Source organism: Oncorhynchus mykiss, chromosome 22, assembly GCF_013265735.2.
Source record: "Oncorhynchus mykiss isolate Arlee chromosome 22, USDA_OmykA_1.1, whole genome shotgun sequence".
Lineage (NCBI taxonomy): Eukaryota > Metazoa > Chordata > Actinopteri > Salmoniformes > Salmonidae > Oncorhynchus > Oncorhynchus mykiss.
Window position 1 is genome coordinate 17,348,212 of NC_048586.1, and position 12,858 is coordinate 17,361,069.

The 12,858-nt window shown below is 41.6% G+C and overlaps 1 protein-coding gene across 2 annotated transcripts; it reads right to left on the reverse strand.

Annotated features, from left to right (window-relative positions):
• LOC110501523 (polypeptide N-acetylgalactosaminyltransferase 5) lies at positions 1–9,400 on the reverse strand. Of its 2 annotated transcripts, none has more exons than XM_021579166.2 (10): positions 7,625–9,400; positions 7,337–7,503; positions 4,604–4,723; positions 4,301–4,436; positions 3,280–3,399; positions 2,778–2,895; positions 1,953–2,282; positions 1,297–1,377; positions 829–981; positions 1–475 (listed from the first exon to the last, which is right to left on the reverse strand). In XM_021579166.2, exons 1-10 carry the CDS (start codon positions 8,830–8,832, stop codon positions 335–337), a joined length of 2,574 nt encoding a protein of 857 aa, XP_021434841.2. In that variant the 5' UTR covers positions 8,833–9,400; the 3' UTR covers positions 1–334. The 2 variants fall into 2 exon arrangements, with proteins under 2 accessions (XP_021434841.2, XP_036814788.1); XM_036958893.1 differs by having other exon boundaries at positions 9,112–9,397.
• Positions 9,401–12,858: the final 3,458 nt, after the last annotated feature.

Genomic DNA, 12,858 nt, shown 5'->3' on the forward strand with positions numbered 1-12,858 from the left:
TACGAGTATGCAACTATTATTTATTTGTATAGCCTACACCAGTAAACTATGCCATCAAATACAAAACTGTAATTACACTGTGTAACAGCTGTCCTTTCAAATCATTCCGGGGCCTCAGTCATGCAAAAATTAAAAATTCAAAGTGAAGCTTGATCATGATAAAAAGGAGAAGTAAAAAAGCATTGCACGTCCCAACACCACCCTCACACCAACATACCAGCAGCACCATGCATATCCCATTGCAGAAATACACTGAACACATCCAAATGCATACAGTCAAGTACTTTAGTGTCAATCTCTAATGCAGGAACAGTGCTGTAGCCCTGTACTCCCATCACACAGTGTGGTAATGTGTGAACTGCCACTTCTGGTAGGGACTGGTAGACTGGCACTCCTTCAGCTGTATGCTGTCATCCAGAGCCCCAGCCTCCAGGCACAGACGCCGGGGACTATGCTCCGCTATGAGGTGCTCCACCTGAGCAAAGAGAACACAGGGGGAATACCACTGAAATCACCATCAGCATAATGGTAACTTTCATCCAGCAACTGAAAGGAACACTGCTGGCTACCTCCCGCTCCAACCAAGGTGTTGCGAATTCATGTGCAAAAACCCTGATGAAAGCGAGGGGACGAAAACAGTTGGTTTCAACAGTAAAGAATCCGTTCTCAACATCTGCCATCCACCAAAGAGTTGCTGAATTTCCTCCTCACACACTGGAAATATGCTGCATGCAACGCTGACACTTATAAGCGGCTTGGCTCAGGAATGACTTAATACTCTATCTCAAAACCAAGATTCAGAAAACAACCATTGTAAAGTGAACCTACCAGAGCAGAGTTGGTGGCCTTGTGGAGCCATCGTAGCTGTGGCTTGGTGTTGTCACACGGCTGCAGAGCCAGACTGGTCCCTTTGCCATGAGCAGTGACACAGACATCCTTCTGGCGAACGTGCCTCATCCAGGTGTAATTGAAGTGTTGACTCTGAGGTTTAGGGACAGATGGGTAGAGTTTGCAATTAGGGATGCAGGCTCTCTTATTACCTATATACTACACTGCTTTTGACCAGGGCCTGTAGGGTAGTGCATCATCTAGGGAATTGGGTGTAATTTGGGACGCATCCTTAGTGTCGATCATATAAATTAGACTTCATGACAACTACGGGGGTTTTTCAAGACCGGTTGGGTGTGTGTTGAATTAAACAGGAATCCCATAGTGAGCACATCTGGAGCTATGCCATGTGTTATAGCCATTAAACAAAAGCATTTCATATCAAATGGGGAAGCTGGGAGTATTTACCAGCTTGCTGAGATCACATGTCTGAAAGGCAAGGGAGCCATCCTGCAGAGCGAGGCATTTTCTGACTCCGCGATTGAAAACCTAGCAAAGGAGGATCACAGGTATAACATCACATGACAATGCCTAGAGCAGTCATAAAATTTGCTTACATAGGTAGTGTCACTGCACCATATTGACAGTGGAAAGGCTTCTCTTTCGTTCTGTGCCTTCAACAAATGCTGACAGAACTGTCACAAGCCTGACGAGACAGCCACTCTTTGTTCAGATAAGAGTACAATTGACATCTGTCTGAGTTACAGAGGCATTGAGAGGAGACAAGAAAACACCCCCCCCCCCAGAAAAAAAAGTACAATTGTCTCTCAACATCGAGATGAGGGATAATTTAACTGGAGAAACAAACAAAGTAAGAGTAACAATCGTTTCCCCGAAAAAGAGCGACAATGCGATATAGTCTAAGGTAAACAGCCTAAAAGTAAAAACTAGATTCCTATTGATGAATCAAAAAATAAAAAAAATCACTTAATAAAAGACAATGATTAGAAGTGTGTCAAACGTAGTTATAAACTGCAGCAATAATACAATTTAAACGCTTTGAGCATCATACTGTAAACCTAATCCATTAATATGATTTACTACTGTAAAAAAAGTACACCTACCAGCCCCTCAGCTTTGACCAGTGGAGCGACCATGTCTGGGTACACGTTGTCCAGGTACCACTTGAAGCTCTTGCACTCAAGCTTCTTCCTGAGTTCGATCTGGTCTGTGAGGTTCCCGATGTCGATGACACTCCTATCCAGCAGATGGAGGTATCCATGGCCGTAGAACAGGTCCCTGTACTCATCCAGCCACACCTCTGCCACCCTGGCCAGGTTACGCTCAACCGTCTTCTGCCTGTCCTTGGGAAACTTGTACGGGTTCTCGCCTCGGAAAATATGGCCCACTCGAGAACACGGGATGATCTCGATCTCACCTCCGCACATCCAAATCTGCAAAAAAAAGAAAACATAGGGTGTGATCAGATCATTTGAGAAGCATCCCAAATGGCACCCTATTTTTTTCTCATAGGGCTCTGGGCGAAAGTAGTGCACCATGTAGGGAATAGGATGCCATTTGCGAAGCAGCCTTGATCATGAGTCAGAGTTAACGGTGTAATCCTGGGACAGGTTGTCGAATAACAAACCTCTTGTTCAAATTGATCTGCAAACAGACTAATCGCTAATAAAACATGGGAAAATGTGTCCAAATGACTAGAGCTGGGACGATAAACCGGCAATTAGACACATTTAACCCAGGCATTTTGCTGATATCGTTCATTACAATAAGTAGCAGTATAGCAAACTCTGGTTTAAATTACCATTACAAAAACAACTGGGCTGCACATTAATGTTAAAAGTAAACCTTCCATTTATCATTATCGCATCAATTCAGACAATTTCTCGCGATATGGACTTTTGACCATATCGCCCAGTTCTACAACTTACCTTAAAAGAGATCTCCATGTTCTCTCCACCCCATACATCCAGGCCAGGATCATAAGAGCCCAGTTCATAGAAGTACTTCTTATCGATGGAGAAAAGGCCTCCTGCCATGACAGGACATCTGAGGAACAAAACACAGTCCAGGGTTGTATTCATTAGGCACCAAACGGAAGAAAATGGACTGAAACAGGGAAGGACTACCTGAACTTGTCCAATTACAAATACTTGTTTTAATTTTCTGTTGCAAAACATTTTGCACCTCCTAGGTCTTATCAACTCTCACAAAGGAATCAGGATATGAGTCAGACCTTGGCCCCTTCAAGTAATCACTGATCTCAATTGGTTGGATTGGTGAAAGTAATAAGTAAGCGTAACCTAGCTTTGACCCATCCAATCATGTATGGTATGATGGTTTTGGAACAGGGCCCTTATGTTGTTGAACTCATCTGCAACTATCACTATGTGAATGAACAGTCACGAGGGGTGTAATGAAATACAGCACTACCTGATGGGATCTGAATCCTTCATGTGATTCTTCTTGATGGTGTCCTTTGATAACGTGCTCCACCCAAACACCAAGGGCCATTTGAACACGCCTCTTTGGAAGTTGTCAACCAACACATAGCTGTAAAAACACAAAACACAATCAACCAAATATTACACTACTGGAGGAATAATGCATGAGGGAATGAAATGCATACAACTCAGATGAATCGGATTAAAATCACACAGGAGCCTGAAATCAACATTACAAGGACCGACTTCCAGTAAACAGGATGTTGCATCAAATCTGGATGTATAAAAAGAAGCTGAGGACTCTATGGTGATCACTCTCTCTTTTTAACACCAATGTAGACAGGTAATTCCAATACGAACCCTTGCAGTCAAAGGTCTGTTGAAAACGTGTCAGACGGATAGCTGTGAATAAAAGTGTTCTAATGATGTGTTACGTGTAGGTAACACACAGACAGCTACCGTTGCCGTTGCACATTTTGCAACACTAGGGACATAGTCAGCTAAGTGAGCTTTGTCCGAGCGAGAATGGCCCACTAGGTGCATAGACCTTTAGAAATATCACTATGAGACATTGTGCCCCCCACAGGGTACCGACAGACCAAAATGTGGACAATGAGGTTGAATAATAACTCAAACTAGAACCATAAAACGAAAATGATCAATGCCGACCGAACCGACTACGCCGAGGACATTTTACTCATAATTACGATAAGCAGACTACACTAGAGAATGGAATAAGGCTGCTAATACTAAATGGGACAATTGATAGCTACAACACTCAGAGGCTCCTAGAAAAGTAACTGATGCACATCAATGTTATACATTTAACGCTCAATTTATCATTAGTTATCATGATAATTCAGTCAATTTATCCTGATATGCATTTTTGTCCATATGGCCCAGGAAGCGTCCCAAAGGATTCCCTAGTCCCTATATAGTGCACTACTTTTGACCAGGGCCCATGGGGCTCTGGGACACAGGCATAATGTATAATGGTAATAACACATTACCTCAAATCCTTGTCACTGATGACTTCGATGACTGGGCAGGCCACTTTCCTCCGGTCCATGTACACTCTCTCCAGCAGAGGTTCCAGCCAGCCCACGTTGCATTCGATATGCGAGTCAAGAAAGGTCAAAACGTCACCTGTGAGAAATGCAAACAAACCCGCTGAAGACAAACACAAAATCCACAGGGACGCTTGGCTGCCACATACATGGGAGGACAGGATTGAGATTATTTGTATAGGATATTTTGTTTATACAGCAAACAAATGAATGAGAAAGCGGTGACGGCAGGATGTGGTTGGTTACCTTTGGCAATGGCGGCTCCTGCCAGCCTAGCTCGGATCAAGCCCTGCCTCTCCTTCAGACGGACGATCCGTACTTTGGGATACTGGGACATGTACACATCCAGATGGTCCTTGAGATATTCTGAGAGAGTGGATTGAGGGCAAGTAAGTTTACAGCTCTGAGTTTATCCTCCCGGCCATGACACCTGGCCAGGAAAAACTCCAGGCCCTAATTGTAAGCTATAAGTCATTTGGGCAGAGAGCGACATCACCTGTTCAGGAAACTCTTTAAGATGTCTCCAAGATTAATAAAGTTCATATTTAGTTTATAGCGATTAAAGGAGAATGAACAGGATCTTGAAAACCTCGTCTGTATATTTTTTTTTTAAACCTTATGTTTTGAACTCCACGTGTAATTTTACAGTTTATACATGCATAACAAAACATCTAATCACCGCCTGGTGTAGAACGCCAAGCAATCCTTACAATCAATAGTTCAAATATTTTGTTCAATTGAGTTTCACGCTCATCCCTTTCATAGTGAAAGCACTTACACAGTCGTAAAATATTGTATCAATTGGAATTGGTAACAGGTCATACGAATTGCTGGACGTAACATATACGAAATGGATGACATTGAAGATTGTTTAGACTTGTGAGCACTACTTTCAAAACTACTGGCTGAAAATATACAAACCTCTATATAAAACCACAACACTTTAACACAATGTTAAGCATATTTATACAGTTCCCCTTCCTGTAATACACATCATTTCCAGTGTTCTGTTTGTGAAACTCAAGGTGCGGGTTGATGGTCACTAGACTTGTGGAACGTTAAGGATTATTCTCTGTAGTATCCGTTGATAATGATTGACGCAGACTGGAGGTACAAGGACTGCGAACACATCGATTTTAAATGCACTTTATTTTAGTCACCGACTTTGTTATTGACTTCCTACACGCTTCTCAGGCTGGTGTTTACAGAACATTTGGTGCTGTCTGATTAGTATATAGAAAAGTGCCCGTCTCCAAGAGGCCAGTTAGACATTTGCTCTCCTTCTGTTTACCTGTTGATTTTTTGTTGACTAAATCTGCAACTGCTGTTCTCTATTGTTCACTTGGAAATTCCTATTACACCATCTGTACAGTTTACCAGGAAAGCCCCTCCCAAAGACATCATATTAAATGTGTGTAACACACACACACACACACACACACACACGTCAAAAGTTGACACACCTTCTCATTCAAGGGTTATTTTATTTTTTACATTGTAGAATAATAGTGAAGACATGAAAACTCTGAAATAACATCATGTAGTAACCAACGAAAAATATATATGTATTTTTTAAACAAAATATATTTTTGATTCTTCAAAGTAGGCAACCGTTGCATTGATGACAGCTTTGCACTCTTGGCATTCTCTCAACCAGCTTCAGGAGGTAGTCACCTGGAATGCATTTCAATTAACAGGTGTGCCTTGTTAAAAGTTAAATTGGTGGAATTTCTTTCCTTAATGCTTTTGAGCCAATCAGTTGTGTTGTGACAAGTTAGGGTTGGTATACAGAAAATAGCTCTATTTGGTAAAAGACCAAGTTCATATTATGGCAAGAACAGCTCAAATAAGCAACGAGAAACGACAGTCCATTACTTTAAGACATGAAGGTCAGTCAATGCGGAACATTTCAAGAACTTTGAAAGTTTCTTCAAGTGCAGTAGCAAAAACCATCAAACGCTTTAATGAAACTGGCTCTCATGAGGACCGCCACAGGAAAGGAAGACCTAGAGTTACCTCTGCTGCAGAGGATAAGTTCATTAGAGTTACCAGCCTCAGAAATTGCAGCCCAAATAACTGCTTCACAGAGTTCAAGTACTAGACATCAACAGTTCCGAGGAGACAGTGTGAATCAGGCCTTCATAGTCAAATTGCTGCAAAGAAACCACTACTAAAAGGACACCAATAATAAGAAGAGACTTGCTTGGGCCAAGAAACACGAGCAATGGACATTAGACCAGTGGAATTGTGTCCTTTGATTTGAGAATGAGATTTTTGGTTCCAACCGCTGTGTCTTTGTGAGACGCAGAGTAGGTGAACGGATGATCTCTGCATGTGTGGTTCCCACTGTGAAGCATGGAGGAGGTGGTGTGATGATGCTTTGCTGGTGATACGTCTGATTTATTTAGAATTCAAGGCACACTTAACCAGCATGGCTACCACGGCATTCTGCAGTGATACGCCATCCCATCTGGTTGCGCTTAGTGGGACTATCATTTGTTTTTCAACAGGACAATGTAAAGGCTGTACAAAGGCTATTTGACCAAGAAGGAGAGTGATGAGTGCTGCATCAGGTGACCTGGCCTCCACAATCACCCGACCTCAACCCAATTGAGATGGTTTGGGATGAGTTGGACCGCAGAGTGAAGGAAAAGCAGCCAACAAGAGCTCAGCATATGTGGGAACTCCTTCAAGACTGTTGGAAAAGCATTCCAGGTGAAGCTGGTTGAGAGAATGCCAAGAGTGCATAAAGCTGTCATCAAGGCAAAGGGTGGCTACTTTGAAGAACCTACCATATATTTTCATTTTTTGGTTACTACATGATTCCATGTGTTATTTCATATTTTATAAGTCTTCACTATTATTCTACAACATAGAAGACAGTAAAAATACATTTAAAAAACCTTGAATGAGTAGGTGTCCATGCTTTTGACTGGTACTGTACATCTAAACAATTCTATAGCCTTTCCCCATTCTTACCTTTGGCACTAAAGTCATCCACCAGGATGATCTCTTTGAGAAGGTGTGGTGGAGACCGGTTGAGGACACTGTGGACAGACCGGAGCAAAGTGGACCACACCTCGTCCACAAAGCAGAATATCACACTGGTGGTGGGCAAGTAATCATGGACCACACTCTCAGAACACCTGGAGAACAACAATGGAAAGAGAGGTTACTTAACACTAACCATTAGTATACTGTATGAGTGACAGGAGTGTGGGGGTGAGTAAGTAATCATGGTGTGGTCCAGGCAACAGTGTGACTCACGTATGAGGTCTGGTGTCTGGGATGGCTCTGTCCACAGGGATCTGGTCACTCAAGTAGACGTTGAAATGGCCCTCATTCCAACGGTTCCTCACCTCCTGCTCTTTGTCACTGGGCACCATGGCTGCTTGCCCAAATTGCCCAATTGCGTTGGCATCTCTAGGCGCTTGGGTCATGTCTAATGCCAGCACTTTGTGGACGCCTGTGTTTCGAACTACTGTGGAATTTGTGGGAACTCCTTGTTGGCGTTTTGGCTTTGCTGTAGGTGGTAAGGACTCCTTTAGGGCTTCAGGGTTACCTTTATCAAGCTCATTGATCTGTTTGTCCTCTTTGTTGACAATCACCTCTTCTCCTTTTAGTACATCATTTTTGACAGGTTTAACTGTGTAGTCCACTGCAACTTTGTCTTTAATAAAGCTTTCTTGTTTGCCAGGCTCAAGTGAGTTTTTGACTTTCTTCTGTGTCTTGGAGTCAATATTTTCTTTGCCTTTTTGCAGTAGGTCTATATTTCCCTCTTGGTTCTCTCCTGTATTTTTTGAGGCAGGCGTTTCAACATGTTTTCCTTCCTGAACACCAGGTGGCACTTTGGTAAAGTTTGAGCCTACTGCTGCAGGGAATGCCACAATCTTATCCCTCTCCGTAGGTCCTACTTTCCCATCCTCCAGCACCAAGTCTACTGCCTTTTTTGACACATCTTTGACGGGCAAAGGATCTTTGACAGGCACTTTCGTATTCAAAGGCACACTCAAGTGTACTGTGACATGATGCACAGGCTCGATTTGGTTATGCTTAAAGATGACAGCACGTTCTAACTTTGGTTGGGCATTCCCTCCTTGTTGCTCATGCGAGTTTACTTTGTCCATAAACTGTGGGTCATTTTTGACAGCGGGTCCTCGCTTCCTGTACACTTCAAGGACTTTATTTTCATCCTGGAGTGGATCTTTATTACCTGCCTCGTCCAGGTCCAAGTCTACTCTCTGTACTGGATTTTTAAACCCCCTATGCACTAACTTAGTACGTTTCGTGGCCTGCTGTCTGACAGCCTGCCTTTCCTTCACTACGCTTTCTTTTAAAAGTTGGCTGTTAACGTCATTTAATGACAGGCGAAGCGCTGCCATGTCGAACAGCAGCCAAATAATAGATGCAATGAAAACAAATGCAAGTACCCTCCCACTACCCCTAAAGTATTTCCTTATCTTTATCGCCCTCATTTTAGTTGGCCTAAATCTAGATATAATGTCACAGTATCTTATTAATGCATTCGCGGGTCATAGCCTACTTATCAACCCCCATTCAACTTCGTTTCTTTAGTTTGGGTAGTAGTAGTAGTAGTAGGCTATTGCCTGCGTGGCATTCTACGCCGAGAAGATTGCTTTGGCCAAACTACTTTCGGGAATCTTCTGTCAAATATCCTTCATTGAACTAGTGTGCATTCTGTAGCAAAAAAAACCCATAAACAATAACGCGAAAAATGTATCAGTAAAACTTACTTGTGAAATTCCATGCTGTCCATTTACTTCCCTGAATGTTACAATGTATCAAGTAGCTTATCCATGCGCTGTCCACTTTTCTGGGAATGCAATGCAATTAGCTTGCATTCTGTTACTTGCCCTCTACTAATGTCTTTGAATGAGAAATTACATAATTTCCTTGAAGAGAATGCGAAAACCACAGACATCCATTCAATTCTTAGCCACATTTACCCCTATTCTGTCGTGGAAGTACCTCCCGTCTACGACACATTTCAACTTTGCACTTTGAGAGCACACACAGTGATTGGACAGATAGCTTAATTGTATGCAAACCGTTTCAGTGCACAGGAAAGGTGGCGTGGAAGAGGGTGTGGCCCAGGTCCAGCGTTATGGGCGGGCCAGGTCCTCCTTGCCCGTTCAAATAAAACATTGAAATATTGATAATTTATTTGACCAAGACGCGCCCGGACAGAAAAAAAAGCATACATCGCAGTTGAAGCATCCGAGCGAGCGAAACAGCGCCTCTCTGTCTCAGTATGTGTAGACCATGTATCGGATGCTGGGCTAGCGGTCTAAGGCACTGCATCTTAGTGCTAGAGGTGGCACTACAGACCTGGTTCAATTCCAGACCGTGATTGGGAGTCCCTTAGAGCGGTGCCCAATTATCCCAGCGTCCCGGTCAGGGCTTGGCCGCGGGCGGCCGTCATTGTAAATAATAATTTGCTGTTAACTGACTTGCCTAGTTAAATAAAGGTAAAATGTAATCTCATCATTATATACAGTTATCTGGTTTCAACCTCTTGTGAATTGGAAAGTAAATTTAGCGGGTGCACAGTGCACTGTTAGGATGCTGGATTCCCCTAAAGTAAATTGCATCAGCATGACTTAGCCACAGAGGGTCATTAGCGTCTTTAAACATCTGTATAATTCTAATTGTTTTAATTCACGGACATCACCCTCCCTATATCTCTGATGAATTACAACAGGAAACCTGTTTGATGATCATGCACTGCAAAATCATTCTGGCTATGGATACGGAGAACATCAACACATTAACATCAACAAGCCAGAGGATATACCCATTGGACTTGGGGCTCTGCTGGGAGTTTACCTCATATTTAGATTTTTTTATTATGCTTTGCCTCTAAAATCATAATAAACACTGAGAATTAAAATATTGTGTTATTGTTGTTATTGTTATGCATGGACTGTTTGAAAATGTGAAGAAGAAAATGTTAAAAAATAATTGTTATTTATTATATTATATTTATTATTTTTATCCCATTTGGGAATACCTGCTTTAGGGGTTTTTCAAAGAAACCAATAAAAGGACCCCTTTTAATGGATCCTCGAAGAACATTTGAAAAAACTTTTGAGGTACATTTTTTAATAATAATGTGGGGGGGTAGTTAAAAAATGTACCTCAAAAGTTTTTTCAAATGTTCTTCGAGGATCCATTAAAAGGGGTCCTTTTATTGGTTTCTTTGAAAAACCCCTAAAGCAGGTATTCCCAAATGGGATAAAAATAATAAATATCATATAATAAATAACAATTATTTTTTAACATTTTCTTCTTCACATTTTCAAACAGTCCATTTATATATTTTTTAAATATTTTCCACTAACGATCCGTATGTAGCCAAATGCTGCTCATGTTGGTATCTGTACTGATGGCGCAAAGGCCATGACAGGGAGACATAGTGGAGTGGTAACGCTTGTGCAAGCAGTTGCTCCCGACCCCACTTGGGTACACTGCAGCATCCACCGAGAAGCTCTTGCTGCCAAGGGAATGCCTGACAGCTTGAAAGACGTTTTGGAGACTACAGTGAAAATGGTTAACTTTGTTAATTAAAGCAAGGCCCCTGAGTGATGTTTTTTCTCGCCTGAATGATCTGAATCTAGGATTACAGGGATTCTCCTCAACTATTTTCAATGTGCTGGACAAAATTGAGACTTTGATTAAGAAGTTGGAGCTCTTCTCTGTCTGCGTTAACAAGGAGAACACACAGGTCTTTCCATCATTGTATGATTTTTTTGTGTGCAAATGAACTCAAGCTTAGGGACAATGTCAAATGTGATATAGCGAAGCACCTAAATGAGTTGGGTTCGCAATTACACAAGTTACTTTCCCGAAACGGATAACACAAACAACTGGATTCATTATCCCTTTCATGCCCTGCCTCCAGTCCACTTACCAATATCTGAACAAGAGAGCCTCATCGAAATTGCAACAAACAGTTCTGTGAAAATGGAAATTGATCAGAAGCCACTGCCAGATTTCTGGATTGGGCTGTACTCAAAGTATCCTGCCTTGGCAAATCGAGCTGTTAAGACATTGATACCCTTTGCAACCACATACCTATGTGAGAGTGGATTCTTGGCCCTCACTAGCATGAAAACTAAATACAGGCACAGACTGTGTGTGGAAAATGTTTTAAAACTGAGACTCTCTCCAATACAACCCAACATTGCAGAGTTATGTGCATCCTTTCAAGCACACCCTTCTCATTAACCTGTGGTCAGTTATTCACAATTTTCAATGAACAAATAAGGTTTTATATGTAAGATGGTCAAATAAAAACCACAATTATTGATTATTATTATATTATTATTTGTGCCCTGGTCCTATAAGAGCTATTTGTCAATTCCCATGAGCCGCGTTTACAAAAACTCACACTCATTCTTATGTTTAATAAATGTTCATAAATGTATTGCATAGTGTGTGTGTGGCAGGCTGACAATGACGGAAAAAAACTGAATTTGAGAGTGCGCTGACCCTGGTGCCAGAGGGGGTAAACAGCTGGAGGTTGAATGTTTGAAGGGGTATGGGACTATAAAAAGTTTGGGAACCATTGCCCTAAAGGATCCTCCAGGAACCTTTACTTTTTTAGAGTTCAAGTGCCCTAAGGTTCTACGAAGAACATTAAGGATATTAGAATGTTGTGTCGGGTTTCACACCCTGCATTTGCATATGGAGTGATGCGTAACATTTTCTAGCCTATCCAAACAAAGAATCGATTTGTCCTCCCTCTGAACGACGGAGCCGGTCTAGCTGGTTTCAATTTGCTGTGATATTCTTAGTCGGATTATGAGCTCCCAACATGAAAAAAATACAAAATAATTTTGTAGCACTAAAACACAACCACTTTCTCTTGGTCACAACGGGACGAAATCACTTCTATCGTAAAGTTGAAGTTGTAACGAGTCCACAGGCATTCAAATAGTGTCAGTGCGTCACTCAGAGGAGGTTTGGCAGAAAATGCTCTGTCATCAGTTACATGAAATGGGGCCACATTTGCTAAATTTCACTAACTATGATCATATAATTTTTTAACAGTTATACGAAAGAGAAACTCTTATAGTAACGCGTGTGTACAATTTTTAGAGAGCATTTCAGTAATTCCAAGCCCTATTTCTTCACTTGTGTTGAATTGAAAATAATCATATTTGATTTTTTACATTTTCATAATTTTTGCACTTGAGCTTGTTTCCTCAAAAGTGATTACACCTAATACATGAATATACATTTTTATCAGAAAGGTGAGTTCCAGACCTTTCTAGAACTATGCAGCATTACTAGATATTGTTTATGACCATCTAATGAAAAATAATACATTTAGGGTGTTATACATTTTGCCACATTGTTCAAACGAGAGTTAATACTTCTTCACCAGGCATCTCTTAGGAGCCTTATTGGGTCCAACTAGACCATTAAATGTCACGAACATTTGGAGAGAGAGAGAGAGAGCGCGGGGAGGCAAGGCA